The following is a 20,408-nucleotide window of genomic DNA, read 5'->3' as shown; positions in this document are numbered from 1 at the left end:
CACAAGACAAATCTGAGAGGTTGTGAGATAAATATTAATGGGGGAAGAAAGAACAAAGTTCTCCGCCACAAATTTATATTCATTCCTGCTAATGTTTTTTGTTTAATATTGGATGATTTTAACTCTTTGGGACTCAACAGTTATTTAAATAAAACCAGTTGAGGAGTTTAGAGGGGAAGGTGGAGCTGTAAACAACTCCTTGACAGAATAACCTGAAACATGACAAGGGGCCCCAACTGGAGGCTGTTTTTTTGTAAGAGGTCACAAGTCAAAAAGGTTTGGGAATCATTGGTTTAATCTTCGAACATGTATTGTTTTATAAGCTTTTTATGGAAAACCTAATCTGAAAAGTAACTGGTAGCTAGGGCTAGGAAATACTTGTAGCAAAGTCAAAATACAATACTACCTTCTGAAATATAGACAAGTAAATGTATAAGGTTAAACCATGGAAATTGTATTTACTACAGTGCTTGAGTTATACTTGTAATTGCTGAGTAAATCTCAGAAAACCTTCATATTATCGCAGTTAAACACATTCACATTTGGGAAATGTATTCCCATGGACCTTGACAATGGTTCGTACTTTAAGCACCAAAGAAGAAAATCACTAATTACATTTATTTTCTTTAGATATATTTTATTAAAAAAGGAAACCCAACAAGAACTTTTTTACATAATGATCAAGGATTTTTATTATCTTAGTCTCTTTCATCAGTTTCATATCATTACAGAAAATGTTATAGTACAGCGTTGTTCAATGTCTCCTCATTGCTTAATAATTTCCTTAGGAGTGCTGGTCACATATATCTGTACAATATGGTTCTTATTTTTTCTGTACATTTTTTGTGAAGTTGGTTAAAAAGGCTGTCAGCACTTAAAGAAGCTGTTTCTTTTCTTTCTGTCTTTTTAAATTCTTAAATAGTTGATCAAATAAAAGATTATTTTTCCCCAGGTTAAGCTCGCCCCTGGGGGGGTTTGGGGCAGAGTTTACACCCGGTCACTGTGAAAATAAGGAAGCTTCAGGGTCTGGGCAGACTGGGTTGTGCCCCCCCACCTCCCCATCCCAACATTACCTCTTCCCTGCCCAGGCATTTGGCACTGCGCACATAAACAAGACTCACAAGATAAACAACAAGCAAAGCTCTTTGTGAAGCCATTATGATGCATACTAATGAGAGAAAAACAGAAGTGTCACCTTGATGGACGCTCAAAAGAGGAAGTGGTCTTGTTGTGCCCCCTCTTCCTTATAGCTGAGCACCGTGGGAAATCTGGAGTCATCCTCAATGTTTTCTTCATTTTCAAAAAACAGATTCTTTTTTTTCCACTAAAGATGAGAAAATAATAATTTTCTTTTTTTGTCCTGGCAGGCACCTACAGCTGTCTATTAAAATGCTACTGCTATAGATAAGGTCTAGCATTGAACACACAAAGCAATTGCAATGAAAAGAACGAAGATGCCTTAATATAATAATGATAATAATAATAATAATAATAATAAGAAGAATAATCATAATAATATATTACAGAATAAATCTCTTTTTATAATTAGATTTTTTCATTAAAAGTTATATTTCTTTGTTTGAAATACTATAATCTTTTTAAATTAATTTTTTTCATATGTATCTAGATTGTGATCGAGATGTTGACTATACCTCAACGTTATCCAAATCAATAAAAACTAGCTGTGCCGTTGCATATTACAGAATAGTCAATGATATGTGGACATGCACCGTGAACCACCCATTCCATCCCTTGCTATATAACGCCAACGCTCCGTCCCTCTGTGATGACATCATAGCCGACCGATGACCATGACGTCCACCACCTCGCCCTTGTGCAGCTCCACGTATTGCTCTGTTTTCGGAGGTAGCATCAGAAGCCCGTTAGCGCTGCGCATGCTCATCAGCCTGCTGCTCACCTGGTTCCCTGCAGAAGACAAGAGAACAAAATACTTTAAATCAGGTTCTAACCCATGAAAGAAATTGGGAATTAGTTTTTTTGTTTTATCCCATCATAATGAAACTAAACATGATTCATTACTTCATTGTGACTTTATTTTGTACATTAACAGACTAAAAGGGCAGTGCTATAACTCAGGGGTTCCCAAAACTTTCAGCCCACGACCCCCAAAGTAACGGTGCAAGTGACTTGCGATCCCCCCACTATAAACGTATATAAACATTGCGCGCAACCGCGCACACACTATGGACGTATCCAAACACGAGCATATTGACAACACAAAATAACACACAAAATAACACAATAATTTTATCTTGTGTTAAAATCATGGCTAAAATATGCTATTTTTAATCGTTTTTAAATTTTTTTTTTATTTCTGGAAATCAACTTGCGACCCCCCCCTCTCTGGCTCGCGACCCCCCTGTGGGTCCCGACCCCCACTTTGGGAATCACTGCTCTAACTAATGTAAATCAGTAAATACGGGGAACCTGAGGTGGTTGGGGTGTAGAATAATGTTTACTTCCAGAGTGTCTTTATAGATTAACAGATGCAATCAATCTACTTTATTAGTTCTGCCCTGATGAATTCCCTCTGACGTTGCAAGTGCAATTATGCCTAGAATTAAGGCGTTTAAAGTAACTTTACTTTGTGTCTGGAGAATGTTTTCTTTTCTGGATGATATTAACTTTAAAATATCCCAAAATATACCACATATTTGCATGAAAACATGTATTTATGATGTTACATAAATGATCTGCAGTTCAGTGAGTGAGTTTGTTTATTTTGAGTATTTAAAACTGTATTTCTTTATATTTATTATTTGTTTTAACCTTGAGTTCCTTGCTCGACATGAAGAGATAAATAAAAAAATTATGCCACCAAGTAGTGAACAGTAAGAGCCTTATTCGAATGCGTGGCTTACCAAACAATGCTTCACATCATTATTTGGATTGGCTTTGGTACCTGTGCTCTGTGCCCACGGCAGCGGCTCCTGGTGATGCCATGTCAGAATGCAGCGGTGGTATTCAGGGCGAGGGTCCAACTTTACATCACAAGACAACTAGAACAAAAACATACAGCGGAAATTATAATGACGGATGTCAACAAGTACTCTTCATCACCGTGGGTATTTGTCTGTAATTCAGATACATTTCATATAGAGTAGTAACATACTAAAAAGGCTTTCAGATCATTTTCTAGAATCCTGGCACTCTTTTTATTGTCTGATGACACAAACCCTTACTATTCTCGCACTTACGAAGCCACCAACCAAGCCTTGGTCTAGTGCAGACTATCACAAACTTTGACAGGAGACCGGTAAATCTTTGGAAATCTTTGCGCTTGTTGTTCTTTATAAAACTACTTTACCTGGAGTTTTGGGCTCTTCAGACTTTGTTGCATTCGTCTATTTACCTTGGAAGTAGGCAAAATGGTGCCAGAAATAATCCCTACACATCTTTGGAGCATTTCATGTTTATTTAGCATGTGTCCTCAAGGATTGACTTTTCCGTCAGAATTAGGGAGGTCCTAGATATTGAACTTTCCTTCCAGCACATTAATGCAGCACAGTAGTAGTAAATTGGAAATCTTCTAATAGCACAAATCCCAGATCTGAACCTTCACCGAAAATAATTTATAATTTATAATAAAATAATTTAACTTGGGTAAAAGACTAACTGCCCACCCAAATTCTGCCACACACCTTTGTACATTTTCAAACTTTTTATGGCAACCAGAAGGCAGTGGACATTGTTTCACCTTAATTGGCAAAGGTAAAAGTTTTTCCAGATTACTATTTGACCTGGGTCTGATGCCATCTGCTCAGGGAAATTATCTGGCTACATCTGTGCTTCCAGGCCATCAGTCCCACTACTAAGTGTCAGTAATACATTCAAGTTGATTTCTAACTGCAAATGATGGAGCATAGCTCTCTGGACAGCATTTATGATGGCAGGGGACCAGACCTCTCACTTGATGATGCTAGCAAGCAGCGGCTGTTCATTGTGAGTGATATTATCAGGATTTTTCTTGTTCTACAATTATGAATATTCATGAGCAGGGACCAGGCCTTCAGGTCAGTGTGGGCCGCGATTGGTTCCTCTGCCAAGTCAAAGCAAAACATGGTGTTCATAAATATGTATCAAGTGGATGATGAAAATAGAATTAAATCATGAGTGAAGATGCAATGGACTGCAATCATTCACCCCGGAACTTTAGTACAAACTTAATCGTAATGTTCCCATGTTTTCCTCTCTGTTGCAGTTTGTTGCATCTACACTCAAATGTTCACATAAGGGAGGAGAAAGTATCTTTTGGCAAATAGGAACTAGTCTTTCTACCTTTTTCATCCTCAGTGTAGACCTTGTGTCAGGTCATTCAACAGAAAAAAAAATCCACTTCTGGTAACCACCAATGCCACAACAGATGATGAAATTTGACTTTTTGTGTCTTGACCAGAGAGTCAGGCTTCCCTGGTTTCCCTGTGCATCCTACCCTCGCTTTGATGATGGTGGGCCTAGGGTCCAAAATGCCCTGCATCTTCCTCAAGGCAGGGATGACAAAAAGATTACAGGTGACAACAGCGGACACGGGGTTTCCTAGGACAGACAGACAGCGAGAGAGAGGACAGCGACAACAGAAAAAAGAGAGAAAAATATATGAGTAACACCTCTTCAGAAACAGCGAATGAATCACTCTTTCTCTCAACTTCACACACTACCTGGGAGGGCAAATATAAGTTTGCGAGCACCGTCCATGTCCAAGGTGGCAAATGTTGTTGGGAGACTGAAAAAGAAGAGCAACATTTTAGTTTATTGGTATATTTTAGCACCACTGCTGTAAATGTACATCTGATATTTAAACTCAAAACTCTAGTTCAAAGTTTCTGTTAAGCATTTGATAACTGTGCCGTGAAAAGTTGATGAGAATAAAGTAGGTTCATTTTCATACCCTGGTTTCATGAAAACACGACCAAAATGGATCTGAGCATGAAGATCAATATCCAGCACCTGCTTAAGGTAGTCCTAAAAAAAGACATTACAGTTACAGAAGAGCAATATTATATTTCTGTTGCTATATCAATCTCATAAATTAAGTTAACTCAGACAACCCATAAATAGTATCTGTTAGTTTTAGTATTTTTATCATTACCTCTAAAATAAAGACTGTCATTCCCCCCTACACCACAGGGTGTCAGTGAAAGACAGTACCATTGAGGATGTTTTCTGCCATCATACCTTCTCTCCCATGGACACTCCTCCTGAGGTGATGATGACATCAGCACGGCTGATGCCTTCATTCAGAGCGTTGAGAAGGTCATCGGGGCTGTGGGGCACAGAGAAACACACACACTTATGTGAACCATCAACTCACAGGAGAGGAACTAATGGAGGAAAAAGGAAAATAGAAAGCTATTTTTTAGGATAGCAAGATGATGAACATTATTTTGAAGGTGTAACAAGTATAGAATATACGTAAAGGCATACTTGTCTCCCACGATGCCCAGATTGATGGTTGGATAGCCGTGCTCCTGGATGGTGGCCAGCAGGGTGGAGCGATTGCTGTCCCTGATCTTCCCAGGATGGAGGTCGTCTTCCGGGTTCAGCAGCTACCACAAAATGGGGAGAAATGAAACATTAGAAACCCTCCTTGTACATTAAATTGCTGTTATTTTTTTAAGTCGGTACAAGTAAAAACCAGATATGGCCTAAAAGCTACATGAAATATTCTTAGCATCTCTTTGGGTGGAAGCAAGTCTGGTGGGTATAGATATAATTATTCAGCTGGAAGACAAAACTCTTGTTGGCAAACATCCTTTTATTACTTTCATATTATGACTATATTTAGCCTGCTCTTAGTACCAAATGGGTTGGTATATCCATTATCTATTATCTGAATAATAGGACCATAAAGCAATTGCCAGAAATTTGACTTGGTTTAAAGAAATATTATATTTTAAGGTGACTGAGTGAGGTAACACTAGTTTCAAGTGAACATTTGATCATTTGGTGTTGCTTGTGCTATTGTGCTGAAATGATTAATCGATTAGTCGATTAACAGAAAATGAACTGCCATACATTTTGACAATCAATGAATTGTTCAAATTATTTTCATTCTCTGGTTCTGGCATTTCGAATGGATTTTGAACCGTTGGTTAGAAAAAGCAAGAACTTTGAAGAACTTGGGCTCTGGGAGCTTGAGATGAGTACGTTTTAATAATTTGTTACATTAAACTGAATGACTAATCGATTAATTGAAAAAAACAATAGATAATTTATATGAAATAAAAATAATCATTACTTGTAGTCCTACTTTCAGAGAAAACCAAGAACAACTTGCAACATCAGTTATTTGCAGGTCTTGTGGATACATTTTGACCTCCCTACTTTTGAACTCCAAATCTGAAGATTGTGTTTCTCGGATGAGGAGACCTCGGGGTGAGGAAACGCCAACAAGCACTGCTGAATACTAAAGTTATTGAAGGAAAGCAACACCACAAATGAACATGCATCTAATTCAGCAGGTTCACAGTGGGTTTGCGGGCAGACATACTGTATACTTTCAGTTGTAAAAGCAAGCTCTGCACAGATATTTCAATTTTTTGTTCATTCGTACAGAGTACAAATGTACTCAAAATCTAGATGGTGAAATTAACATTGTTACAGGTAGAGTGTGTAAAACTGAGAAGACAAATCCTCTATTTCCTCAGACTTGCTCAAAAGAGGGGCAACGAGGACAATCTACCACTTCATAGGTTTGCAATGTGGCCATGGAGTAGGTGACTCACGGCTGATTTACACAATTCAGACATATCTGCTAGCACCAAGAACAAGGTGTTTTGGGTATCTAGAGTCTGCTGAGGCTCTCCATGAAGGTTAAACACCCTATGAAATTTAAACTGCACATCGGTCACACAGAAAAAGCACAAATATGATCCCAGCGTTTAAAAGAAACCACCTGGATAAACATTCTTCACAACTGAAAGCACACATGCAACGGCTGAGTGCGCATTCAGCTCTGAATGTTGTTCTGGTGTCCGCAGTCAAAGCAAATAATGTTGATTGTGCATAAATATGAACGGGGTATGCTGTCAGAGAAGATGGCAAGTTATTGTTACCTTTAGCAGCTGAGGCCGAACCTTTTTGGCAAATACAGATACAGTGTGGGTTGAGTGCAAGGGGTAAAAATATCCCAAATGGAAATAAAACTTCTTGACAAAAGCACGCACGTTTTTCTTAACTCCTTACCTCATTTCCTGTGGACATGACAGCCACCACAGGGAATTTCTGGACCTCCACCTCTGTGACTCCCACAGTCGCCAGGAGGCCGATCTCAGACGGGCCCATGTGGGTGCCCTTTGCAAGCACACACTCCCCACGCTTAATGTCATGACCGATGGGCCTATGGCAGGACAGCAAAGACGGTGGTTCAGAGGAAGAGAAAGGGAAGAATGTTGAAAAATGCACTTCAATTCAATATTGTATATACCTTACTGTCGAAGGTAAAGGCCCAATAGAAACCAAACAAAGACCCAAAATGTAGCACAATTTCATGTGTATTCTAAGTACCGGTACTGCCATAATCAGTAATGAGGTACCAACCAAAAAAACCAAAAATCAACTGTGGTTTCATAATGCATTCAATCTTTTCAGTTTTAATTTAGAAGACCCTATTCACACTAACGTGTATCAGAGGTAGGCTGACAAACAACAAGGCAGGAGGGTGATTGACACTGTCTACCAAATCTACAGTATTTGATCAATAAAATGGCCATTCTGGTTTTCCTAATAGGAACACAATAACACACTAACCTGATGTCCTGCCCTGGGCGAGCCTGTACTAGGATTCGTACTTCCAGCTCCTCTGTGCCCTGAAAGACAAACCAGCTGTCAGAGCCATCAGTGTGAACAGATACACTTTTTTTAATAGTAGACCAAAATGCATTGTGCATTTTGCTCACTTCTGGGCTAAACTTCCTCTCTGTGACATTTAAAACAACCAGAATCAATTTTTAGTTGCTATGGTGTTGGTATAGACTCTATGTAATACCTGTACAAGTTGTTGTAAGTTATTGATGCCCTTCACAGGGTAAACTCTGGTTGGGTTGAGTTGACCACAGCCCTGATTCTGACATCTCCCTGCCTCTTCATCGGGTAAAAGACCAGAAGTCAGACTTACGTCTTCAGACTCACGGAGCAGCTCTGTATCTTCCACCTGGACTACAGCGTCGGCCCCGCATGGGATAGGGGCACCCGTCGTCACCCTCATCACCTGGCCAGGCATCACTGTGTGGGTGGGCTGCAGAGAGACACGGAAACAGAAAATGGTGTCATGGTTTATCCTTCAACTTCAGTCATATATTTTGTCCTATCGAGAAAAAAATGTAAATGTGCAATGTCTTCATATATAGTGGCTCATTTCACACAATGGCCTAAAGTAAAATAGAATAAAGTGAAATGACAGATAACTTACACACTTTTTCCCAAATTTCCACAAAAGCCTTTCACAAACTGAAGATAGCTTTGGGCCAAAACAGTGATCAAATTATAGTAAAAACCCAACAAAACTTAATGTAAAAAATGTGTAGGCCTAATAAACAATATAAGGGGGTATGTATGGCGTATGTGTTTGCATATGTGCTGATTTTGTTCAAGATGAGAAGGTAGAGGTAGTCAATAAATCTCTGTAGCCTACTCTTGTCTCAGAGTTCTAATCAGTTTTATAGTTTGGCACACACTGGTGAGCTATTACAGCTAGTCAAGGTGTGAGGTAAAGGACAAAAGTGAAGTACTTTATTTTCATATACAGGTTGTGTAGGTGTGTATAGAGGTCTTTTTGTGAGCTGGAAAAGGCGTGTGTGTCTAAAGTGTCATTGTGGGCGCGGACCTGCTCTCCAGCTTGGGACTCTCCAATGATGAAGCGGTCGCCTGGGCCATCAGCCGCTAAAATAAAAGAAAGATTTAATAGCATTCACACGTGTGCAGCTGAAAATGTGAGTGTGTGTGTGGGCGTGTGTCATTTAGTTGAGTAATTTTATTACAGTGGCCTACAGAATGAACAAACATGAAGAGAAGGAGAGAGAGAGAGACATCAACATTTGATGTTTTTTAATTAAATATCTCTAACACAGACATACAAAGTAATTTCAATGCTCGCAGGTTTCACAGTTTACATTAACCCTCTCCTTCTGCAAATCATGCCGCTCGCCACTGATGTGTCCAGAAAACATCACTTTCAGCATTTCTACAGCCAAATAGCCAACTTCAGCCGATGGGAAAACTGAAAATTCCCCCTTATTATTCTGCTCTCTTACAGACCAAACACACAAGACTAAGAAGGAAGCTCATTAAAACATTCTTTGACACTGCAAAATGTCTTGGTGAGTGAAAAACCTGTGACTTTAATTTCGTGGTTTAAAATGCAATCCTAACTAAAGAATTAAATGCTTCCCTATAAGAAAACCTGACACACTTTTCCTTGTGAAACACTTGGCAAACACAATTGGGTGACAATGAACATCTGTTGTTGAGTTTGAAACAACTACATTTTTCTGTTTTTTTTCTTTTTCAATTTTTCACAAACTGTCACAATGGAAATGTGATTATCTTAGCATTTCCCACCCAGAGAACCAGATGTCTTACTAAGACAGTCTTAGTTTTGGGGGGTTGCAGGTTTGTAAAAGAGCAAAAATACACACTGTATTCTGGTTAAGCAATAGGTTATTGGCTCCTTCCAAACCCATAGTCTAGGCACTAAAATCTCTATTACATTACATGTAATTTAGCTGACGCTTTTATCCAAAGCAACTTACAATTGCTATATATGTCAGAGGTCACACGCCTCTGGAACAACAATGGGTTAAATGTCTTGCTCAGGGACACATTGGTTGATGCAATGCAGTGGGATTCAAACCCAAGTCTCCCACACCAAAGACATGGGTCATATCCACTGCGCCATCACCACCTCTAAAATCTGCACCTGTACGGCTCAGCGGACGCCAGGCCCTCAGGACAGATGCATAATATCCAGAGAGACCTGTGGTGTTCTGCTCCTCCTACTCCATCAACAAGAGTCAACAGCAGATGTTACATGCAAGAGTTTTTGAGCTGCCTGGAGCCAACAAGCTGCTACCCTGCTCTCCAAGTTAACAAGGCCCTCAATGCTTTCTAGGACACCCAGCCATTGATCTCTTGACCAAAACAAGTCAACTCAATTTGCCTGGATCTCACCTAAAAACCCCATTCTAAGGAGTTGGTGGAGCCATTCGAATGAAACGTCTCTCTGAGCAAAGATAACTCCATATGTCTTGCCACTTGTCTCCACCTGGCAGCTATGGAGGCCAGCCCCCTTCATGTCCCACAATGCAAAGCCTTCAGTTCACCTTGGTAGAAGAAGCATATACATGGCTCCTAAGGCCGTTCTCTACTGCCCCAGTGTCTTCATCTCTAACTAGGACAATCGGGTCATTATTACAGAAGGAAAGACACACTGGCCTGCTTAGTTTTTCAGCTATCTAGGTTCTGCAACTTCCTTTTTAGGAAAACCCAAGAAAGGGTAGACTAGAATGGGTCGCTCCATTAATTTATAAATAATCTATCACTTTGTTAGTGTCTTTTCCTGTGTTCTCTATGCTAAGATATTAGCATAGGGTAGAATAAGGAAATGTACAGTAGTAATTTCCGGTATTGTATTATTTTCATGAAATATTTGTAATGTATTATTATTTAATCAAGTGTGAGGTAGGACGTGTGGAACATATTCCATATTACCTCTTTTACTCTTTAGTCAAATGGTTCATATGTCAATCTAACCTTAATTCTGTCAGTTAGCCGGTTCTGTTTGTTACGCAACAGCTACACCTGACAATTACCCGTACCAACTAATCTCTTTGTTAGACCTAATTTGTTGGTGAAACCTATTTTAATGTGCAAATCTCAACATACAGTACTAAACTTATACGTTATAACACAGATACATTATAACTACGAACAGCTGCAGGTGCAACCAGCTGCAGAGCTTCCACTGTGTTCCATAAATGACCAAAAGACCTAAAAAGGCCCAGTGTTATAATGAATATTGTCTTTTCTATTTTAGATTTAGGGAACAATTATTTTACCTTATGAACATAACATGGGCTCTACATATAACTGCGTAAATGTTAGTTTAGGGTATAAATTACTGAGGTGAAGTTGAACATCCATAGCAGATTCTCTGGCTAACCTGTCTTGGACTGGCCGCTTCAAGCCCTGATGTAATTTAAAAATATCCAATTTCTTTTTCAATGACATGTTTTTTGAGGCCTGAAAACTACTTTGAATATTTAAATGGTTGAGTCACAGCTTTTAACAGCTCCGCTTAGCAACCTAACTACACTGTTTTAGCAAAACTGACTCTAATGCCAAAAGCAAATAATTCAATTGATCTAAGATGGACGGGACAGGACTATATTTCAAATCACCTGCAATAATGTACGGTACTTACCTCTCACAGCATAACCATCCTTGACAGAGGCAGGGAAGGGTGGCAGGTTGTCTTTGGCATAAACGTCCTGAGCCAGGACTCGACCCATCCCATCTGTGGGAAAAGAGGAAGAACATGGGTATGAGGAGAGAAGGAGAAGCTGGGCAAAGGGTGATGGAAGGAGAGAGCAACAGCTGGAGAGAAAGCGAGACAGAGGAAGAGAGGATGAGGGAGACAGTGCATCTGATTCAGATGAAGATACAGAGAGGCATATGCGCCGGAGGTGTATGTATATGTTCAAGTGTGTTTTAAAGAGAGACAGAGTGTGACACCACGCATCAGAATCTCTCTGCATGACTCACCACCTGACCAGCACACACGGACGACAGACACGCACGCACACACGCACGCACGCACACACGCACGCACGCACACACGCACGCACGCACACCTATTTTGTTTTAGCTTTACTGATTCAAATTCACGAAGTGGAGGCTTGCAAGTGTCACTATCCTAATTTCTTAACCACTTCCACCAGCCAGACAACTTAAAGACACTCAGATAACATTTGTGTAGGAAGAACAGAGACTCTGCAGACAGACAATAGCTCAGAGAGAGTGAGGGAAGGAAAGAAAAACAGAAAAAGACATAGGCAGAGTGGGTGGAGGAGAAAAATCCTGGTACTAAAAATACCTTAAGCTGCTGTGTGGCTATATTAAGCTTATCTCAGAGCCAATATGCTATGATTATGTTGGTCTTAATACGAAGATCTAAGCTTTGATATTAATGAGTTGAAGGAGAAACATATGCAAGTACACACACCCACGCACATGCATGCATTAAGCTTACTAGAGGACAGTCATAACGAGCTGCTGTAAATAATGCATCTCAGTTGTAGAAGAGAGACACGCGTGCTTGTTGGAAGTGTCCGTTCCTTACATCTTTTTTAGTCAACAGCATTTCATCAGAGATATTCTGGTGTATTTTCACAACCGATACACTATCAACACCGCACAGACCCCACACACACACACACACACACACACACACACCACACACACACACACACACACACACACACACACACACACACACCTCTAAATCAAGCAAGGGAGCTGCTCCAGCTGTTGTCTCTCTAAATATTTCATCTCCCATTTCTCATCTTCCTCTCCCCCATACCCACTGTCCTCCCAGCTGTGCTGCTGCAAATCCCTCCCCTCTCCAAGAACATGAAACATCACTTTACACCTGGGAAAAGAAAGAGTGTTCCTTCTACCATCATTGATCGAGACGTCATGTGCCCCGCAGGGTGTTTTTTCCCCCAATCTTTGCTACCCTGCCTTTAGAGATGAATTAAAGACTGTGTTTTCCCCTCTGGCCCTTAGCCTGGCTCTTTATCACCCTCCGCTGGCGATGAGGCCACTCTTTCAAAAGGCTGACGAGATCAACATGTGCTAAACTAACGTCTCTGTGTACGTTTGTGTCTGTGTCTGTTTAGACATGCATATTCATAAATACAGCTACAAATATGCATTTAAACATGCAGTAAATCTCCTTATAATAAGAATATTCATATATAAGTAACTGTATATATTGTTTGATTTTATTGTTTCTATTGTAATTTCATTTTTAATTGATGTTCTGTGTGTGTAGGTACTTCAACATACATTTCATTTTGCAACCCTGTGTTGTAAAACATGTAACAACTTTGTGAATTAAGAAAACAAACGTTAAAGAATGTTTGTGAATCCGAACTCTTTTCTATTTCCCTTTTTAAACCTGATGACAGTGAACTACGACAGTCCAGTTGCAGGCCATAGAATCAAAACAATAATCTGAAAGATGCTTAAATGCTCCTCAGAGCTGAGGGACACTGCAGTCAGGTAATAATTCCCAGTGTTTGTCACTCAGTGCGACCCCTTTTCAACCATAAGATTGGCAGTTCGACAGGTTCCTCCTGTCCGCATGTTGAAGAGTTCTTGAGCAAGATGCTCCACCTCATGTGGCTGCCCATCGCTACTAAAGCTTGGGATGGGTTAAATGCACATATTGAATTTCACTGCATTGAACTGTATGTGATGAACAAATAGTTTCTTTTCTGCTATATAGCAGCCTAAAGTGACTCCCACTCTGTTTAACAAATGTCTCTCAACATATAGAAAGCCATGAAAAAAGTCAAATGTTGGATTGAAAATAACCTTTTTTTTAAATCTTAGGTAGCAGTAAATGTAAGGATTGGTTTGCTTGTTGTGTGTGTAGCCAAGTACATTTGTGTGTGCTAGTGACACCGTGACATGCAGACACAGACGGCTGATTCAGCAAGGTGTCCAGTTGTGGACAGAGAGTGTTTAAAAGCTGTTTTGTAATCGTAGCGAGCTGAATAGTGTGACACCTTCACATCCCAGCATGCTGAGTGGCTGATGTCAGCAGGCATAATGGGAAGGTGAACTGGAGATGTCAAGGGGTGAGATTAACACATTTTGGACATTTAAGTGGGTGTGAATCAGATTTGCTCGAGCTGCAGGGTTTCTGTCCTCCTCACCTCTGTAGTTAATGATCTCAGTGCCCAAGACGGCGGTCATCTCCAGCACAGTGATGAAGGCCTTGTCCATGGAGGTGAGGGGGAAAGGGGACATGCGGTGCCTCCGGGCCACCTTGGTGATGTCCACTGCACTGTGACCTGGGAAGACATGTGACATTACATACACTGTCATGAAATGGTTGTTGCAAAATCAAATCTCATCACAAAACAGGCACAGTACTGAGGTTGCTCTGTCCGAAACAATTTACATTCATTTATTCAGTATTGTCAACATAATAAACACTTAGTACAGTGTAGAGCTCACATATAATGGGCAGATAACAATATTTAATATTTTATAATACAATAACAATATATTGACTAATATAAGTTTTTGATATTGATCACCTAAAATTGCTTTGACCAAGATTGCTTTTAAACTACATGTGCATTTCTGTACTGCAATTAAAAAAATATATTCAATAATTTTACTTAATCAGAATAACGTATGTAACGTCATCATTTTCTATCACTGGCAGGTGTATTATCCCATTTCTGTTATTTGCTTCAAAGGGATTGCAGTGCGGGATTTTAAGGAAAAACTAATGTGAATGCCATGGACACCGGAGCGCTTGTATTTACACATAGAATTCGAATACAGACATAAAATGGCGTAAAGTAAATAATGTGCATTTGGTAGAGAACAGAGAGTGACTTCAGACATACGTATCTCAAAGCTTTGAAATTAAAGCCTAGCCCAGCCTGAATCCGAAAAAAAAACTTGAGACCACTTACCCTTTTAAGCATTTTAATTCTTGATTTAGACTGTTTGAAAGTTGAGAGAAACACAGAGGGGAGGGAGAGAAGAGAGAACTCTGCTGGGACTCAATCCCAAGACAGTGGAGGCATCTACGTAGCTCCAAAGGCAAGGAACTGAACCACTCAACTATCTCTGAAGACCAAAGCTGTATTTTAAGGATTTTATTTTTGTGGCACAAGAGCCACAGAAAAACCTTAAAATAAAAATCTGTAGAGAAATTAAAACTGATCTAAGCGCACTGGGTTTGCAGCAGTAAAGGTCGAATTCCAAAACTCAGGACATGATAATGAATACATGGAAAACATATGTAATCTAATGTGTTTCCATATCACTGTCACCAAGATAACTGGATTAATTTATTTCTTCAGTGCATATCCATATATATGTGCAATAACACAATTTAAAAACCATGAGGAGGGATGGCAAGAAATACCCCTGTTTGTTTGCAGAAGCTGTGGAACCCAGCTGGATGATAGAAGTGCTCGATAGCAGCCATGTTGGTCTAATAATACCTATCTAATAATTCCAAAGGTAGAAGGTACAAAAGAAGGTGTAACTAATATGTAATCTGCTCTCTCTCTCTCTCTCTCCTTCTCTCTTTATCTCTCTCTGCCTTACAGCGAAGAATAGGCCCTGCTGTGCTTTGATGTCCCTTGACCCAATTTCTCTCCTTTAAACATACACTTTCGCATCCACAGCATATTCTAATGCTTAACATGAGGCTTAACAACCTCAGGCAAAATATCGCACACACACACGCAGGCACACACACACACGCAGGCACACACACACACACACACACACACACACACACACACACCACACACACACACACACACCACACCACACACACACAGCAGCTACACATGGTCAAACACGCAAACAGCGCTCCCACTGTCACATCATAGGCTCATTTAAAATCTATTTATGCGTGTTTGAGAGCCCACTTGGTGACATACAGATATGACACACAGGAAAGAGCTTTTGAATTGGAAACTGAGTTACTCACTTGATCTTAGGATATTTTCTTTGCTGCTGCATCGTGACTGCACCTAAAGATGGGGAGGGCAATTGGGAGAAAGACGAAGGGCAAAAGGAAAGAGAAAGAGAGGGCAGAGGTAGTGGTAATTTGAGATAAACTGGGCTGCTCTTCTGACATGCTTGAGATGAGAAGCTATTTAAACAACATTCAGAAGAATCGGCAAAGGCCATGTCACACTACACTGTGCACTTTGTCCTGCTGTTGGGAGATGGCTGCATCTCCCGCATTGCTATTATCATCACTTCCTGTGCACTACATCATCACATCACAGGGGATATTCACACTTATAAAGACACTGACATGTCACATTAGATTGAAGCACTAAAAGGGAATATATGGACAAAGGCAAAAACATACAGAGTGACAATATTATATCACAAGGTCATAATAGATGTATTCACTGTGCTACGGTGTAACATCAAATGCAGTGGAAATGTAGTGTCGAGTATAGATAGAGGCTGTTCAGATGTGGTGCAGGACGGTAAGGTTTCTCTGGAGATCGCTGATGCGGCGTGATAGCTGCACTAGCACTTTACCTGTAATATATGGCAAGGTGGGGAGGAGAGCAGAGTAGGTTAAAACTAGGCTGAGCTTCCCAAAAGCATCTTGAGACTTTTACTGTTAACTGTTGTTAATGGTGAGTGAATGGAGAACAAATAAAACTGAAAGTGGTGCCGGTTTTGTTTGTAACTGATAGATGTTTGCCAAATTAATTGCAACAGTACAACAAAAGGAAACCACGTTGGAGACAATTAGTAGCCTCTATATTTCTAATTTGAGCAGTTCTGGAAATAAAGACCACATTTCCAATAAACCCTGTTTCTTCTAGTCAAAAAAAGGATATTGGAACTCGCCATTTCTTGAGTTTTTAAACATGTTTGAGGTAGTTAAGCCATGGACCAACATCTGCCATGAATAATATTTCCCAATTTCGTAAAACATACTAAAAGTGTGAAGTAGTGTGAACTATACTTGTTGCCATACAGTTGTATACTGCTTTTTACAATTACAAGAAATCAATGTAGTTTATCATTCTGTACAAACAGGAACTGATGCAGCAAGTGCACCGACTGACATCAATCAAACTTGGAACACAGCTTATCATCATCTTGTTTAATATGGTAAGAAAGATTTCCTGGCAACAAGTTTCTTGATGGAATCTAACCAGCTCGCACATAATTTACAGGGGAATGCAATTAGCGGAAAATGAAAGCAAGAACAAAAAGAGTCTATACGACAGGTGGCAACTGCCAAGCAAAAGTGGAACATGAACATACCAGTGGTCACTTTTTCATTTCACCTCTGCTGTCAGAATCAGCAAACCTCCTAGTGATCATGCTGTTTGTTAATGGTATTTTTTAGAACACGAACATAGCACCGATGCATTGTTGTTACAGATGCTACACAGCACTAAAACAATATTCAACTTCTTGTAAAGAAGATGCTGTGTTACAGTCTGACCATGCTTTTGTGAAGCTCAGCTTTAGGGAAGGACTTAATAAGGAAAGGAGAATCACAAGATGCAAGTTATTAGGCGTCAAGATTGGCACAGAAAAGTATTCCTGTATAAAACTAAACCAATATACAGAAATAGTACAGAAATCTAGGCAAAATCTGTTCTGATGCCAACATTTTACAGTCTTGGCAAAATCATGGCAGATATTTAAACTTAAATGTCTTTTGGACAGTTTTAAGTTGGGCTTGACTGTGGGGAATTTTTAGCTCTCCATTTGTCTAGCTGGCCTGTCCATGTACCTTTTTTCACATGTGTTGACTGACATCACTAATTGTCAGTCATGTTCCGTCTGCCCTCACATGTCTTTCACTATGTGTGGCTACTGGCAGTCCTCCTTTACTTTGTTGCAACTGTTGCATCTCAATAACACACATAAGTTGGATGTGGGCACCCATGGGAAAGGTCTCTCTACCCCACTGCCCAGCCACCCACCTCTTTCTCCCTCCTCCCCTCCCTCACCGCCATCATTACTAGGCTAATACTGTGACACCACTGAGCACCAAACAGCCGAGGTGAGAGGGTGGGAGATGGAAGGTGGGGCAAGGTGAGTGGGATGGTGGAGGAGGTAGGGATGGAGAGAGACAGAAAGATAGAAAAAACAGGTAGGTAGACAGAAAGAGACAAGGGTGGAAGGATGAGGATCAGCATTACGTGGTCCCACAGCCCGGAAAGAAAAGAAACAAACAAAAACAGGAAGCACGGACTAGACAGACTTCACTAAACTACAGAGCCGAGACACAGCAGAAAGAAGGGAAAACAGGAGGAAAAGAACATAAACAATAAAGACCACTTGAACGGCCTGATGGCATCTACTTAACAGACATCCAGCACACCAGACATAGCTACTGAAAGCAGAGCATGTTAACCGGAAAGACAGAAACAGAGACAGACAGACAGATGGAGGGAGAGAAAGAGAAACAGACTGAGAAAAGTGTGCGTGAGAGACAGAGTTAATAAGACTCCTAACAGACAGAGAAATAGTGAGACAGTGGACAACAGACAGATTGAGGACGAGAAAGAGACCATCGGCAACAGACAGATAGAGAGACAAACAGAGAAAGAGTGTGAGCGAGAGCTAGAAAGATAGCGAGGCAAGCAAGGAGGGAGGGGGGGCACAGAGCAGGGCATTTGTTTTGCGCGCTCCTCGGAGGAGGGTGAGGGATAGGAAAGGAAGGGAGGGGGGGCGGGATAGTTACTCGAGAGCTGAAGGTCCTCCTGCGATCATCTTTAAGCCCCTCCAACCTACACTGGAGCTAGTGGAGATAAAGCATCGAATCACAGGCATCAGTGCATCTGTACCGGCAACCACAACACTACAGACAGACAGACAAGACAGACAGACGGACGTAGGGACAAACAGACAAACAGGCATCCACTACGACAAGCAACCCTAGCAGCAGAAGGGAGCAGCAAGGAGAGAACTGAGATAGAAAGAAAGAGAAAAAGATAGAAGGAAAGAAAGGGCAGTGGGCTTTTAGGTGGCATATTGCACCCTGCGGCAGCCATACTGGAGGCCCTATGAGCTAAAAAGATAAACAGCGTTTTGAATTTTTCCCCCCAAAATATGGTTCTGTGTTCAGAGGTAAAGTTTTGTTCTTTTTTGTGTCTTAGAAGTTATAACAGAAGTTAGATAATGATCTGGTCACTGGTTAAATAATAAGTCTGGTGATATTTTTTCTTATAGCCAACAAATCCAACAAATGGACTGACCCAATGAGTTGGTACTAACAAGTCTTGCCTCCGCAAAGACTCATATAGATTATTTCTCTGTGCATAGAGCTCCATTGTGGCCCCAAAACTATTATAAACACATCAGTGAGCCACAATGGTGCATGGGCTGACATGTTCCCAATTACCATGAACAACACACACACACACACACACACACACCACACACACACACACCACACACACACACACACACACACACACACACACACACACACACACACACACACACACACACACACACACACACACACTGTTTATTCTATGCCAATCCCAGATACACAATCCTAATGCTCCAGAGCGGAAAAATATAGTTTATGGTAAGAAATTACTATTTAGGGGACATTTTTATAAATGTACTTTCATCTTTGTGAAATAATAAAACTGAATGCCACCAGAAAGTGGCAGAATTCAGAGGTATTAAAAGGCAACTTTTGTTATCAATGAGACAAAAAGATGCAATAATGCCTTATTTTTTTACTCCAAATATGATATTATTGCAATTAAGTTGTTCAAGTGAAAATATGCCTTATATTTTTCCATTTAACATGATGGCAGCAGTATAACTAACTGTACCGTTATTTTTTCGCCTGCGAATACTAATTCTAAATATAAGTTGGTAGTGCATGGGTTGTCAAGTAGATGAGCTGACCAAGTACATGTCACAGTCCAGATCAGTTACATCTTTTTGATTAGAGCACTAGCTACCACATTTGCTTAAAGCATTGTAGCATCTAGAAGTTCTATAATAAGAGTAACTGTGCTTTAATAAGCATTGTGAGCTGGCTGACATTACCAAAAGGTAGATGTTTGTTGAGGTTAACTGAGCTACTCAAACTACAACTACTTTGAGATGTAGTTTGAGACTTTGAGTAGAAACGAGATACAGAAGGAAGAAGACCTGAGGAAGACATGACTATGAATCTAACTTTTCAGACTCCTCAGAGCTTCACTAAACCTAAATTAACACGTGTGTGGCAGGTAAGTATATATGTATGAGAATGATAGGGATTTTGAAATCTGCTATCTGTTCTTTTAGCGCAGTTGTTATTTCTGATTTGTTATATACTGCCTATTTTCCAGTGGACCTCCATGATGGCGCTAGATGTGGTTGCTAGGAGATTTGTGCCACAACTGCACAGCCCTCATATACAGAGAGGGAGAAGTATAATGAAAATAAAGAGACAGAAAAAGGACAAAGGTGGGGATTAAGGGAGCTAAATACAGCTACAGCAAGACATAGATCAAACTTGCAGACATTGAAAAGCACATATGAAAACTAACAATCGACAGCTAGGACATTTTTATACAAGGTGTGCCTTGCTAAAAAAGAACTGCAAAAGACATCTAAAATTATAAAAA

At 40.3% G+C, this 20,408-nt stretch overlaps 1 protein-coding gene across 17 annotated transcripts in view; it reads right to left on the bottom strand.

Annotated features, from left to right (window-relative positions):
* Positions 1-857: 857 nt before the first annotated feature.
* gphnb (gephyrin b) overlaps positions 858-20,408 on the bottom strand; it is an 86,727-nt gene continuing 67,176 nt past the window's right edge. For 5 of the 17 annotated variants that reach the window (XM_032542679.1, XM_032542685.1, XM_032542681.1 and 2 more), the window contains 15 exons: positions 18,515-18,571; positions 15,770-15,812; positions 13,962-14,099; positions 11,441-11,533; positions 8,846-8,901; positions 8,009-8,257; positions 7,771-7,829; positions 7,207-7,360; positions 5,446-5,567; positions 5,197-5,284; positions 4,910-4,983; positions 4,677-4,744; positions 4,454-4,557; positions 2,924-3,020; positions 858-1,926 (listed from right to left, as the gene is read on the bottom strand). In XM_032542679.1, the coding sequence (XP_032398570.1) occupies positions 1,793-1,926; positions 2,924-3,020; positions 4,454-4,557; positions 4,677-4,744; positions 4,910-4,983; positions 5,197-5,284; positions 5,446-5,567; positions 7,207-7,360; positions 7,771-7,829; positions 8,009-8,257; positions 8,846-8,901; positions 11,441-11,533; positions 13,962-14,099; positions 15,770-15,812; positions 18,515-18,571 (1,536 nt within the window). In that variant the 3' untranslated portion in view covers positions 858-1,792. The remainder of the gene's footprint in view (positions 1,927-2,923; positions 3,021-4,453; positions 4,558-4,676; positions 4,745-4,909; positions 4,984-5,196; positions 5,285-5,445; positions 5,568-7,206; positions 7,361-7,770; positions 7,830-8,008; positions 8,258-8,845; positions 8,902-11,440; positions 11,534-13,961; positions 14,100-15,769; positions 15,813-18,514; positions 18,572-20,408) is intronic. The other 12 variants (XM_032542684.1, XM_032542690.1, XM_032542686.1 and 9 more) reach the window with 5 other exon arrangements.

This window comes from Etheostoma spectabile, chromosome 18 (genome assembly GCF_008692095.1).
Source record: "Etheostoma spectabile isolate EspeVRDwgs_2016 chromosome 18, UIUC_Espe_1.0, whole genome shotgun sequence".
NCBI lineage: Eukaryota > Metazoa > Chordata > Actinopteri > Perciformes > Percidae > Etheostoma > Etheostoma spectabile.
The sequence above is the reverse complement of the archived record's forward strand: the minus strand, read 5'-3'. Positions and strand labels throughout refer to the sequence as shown.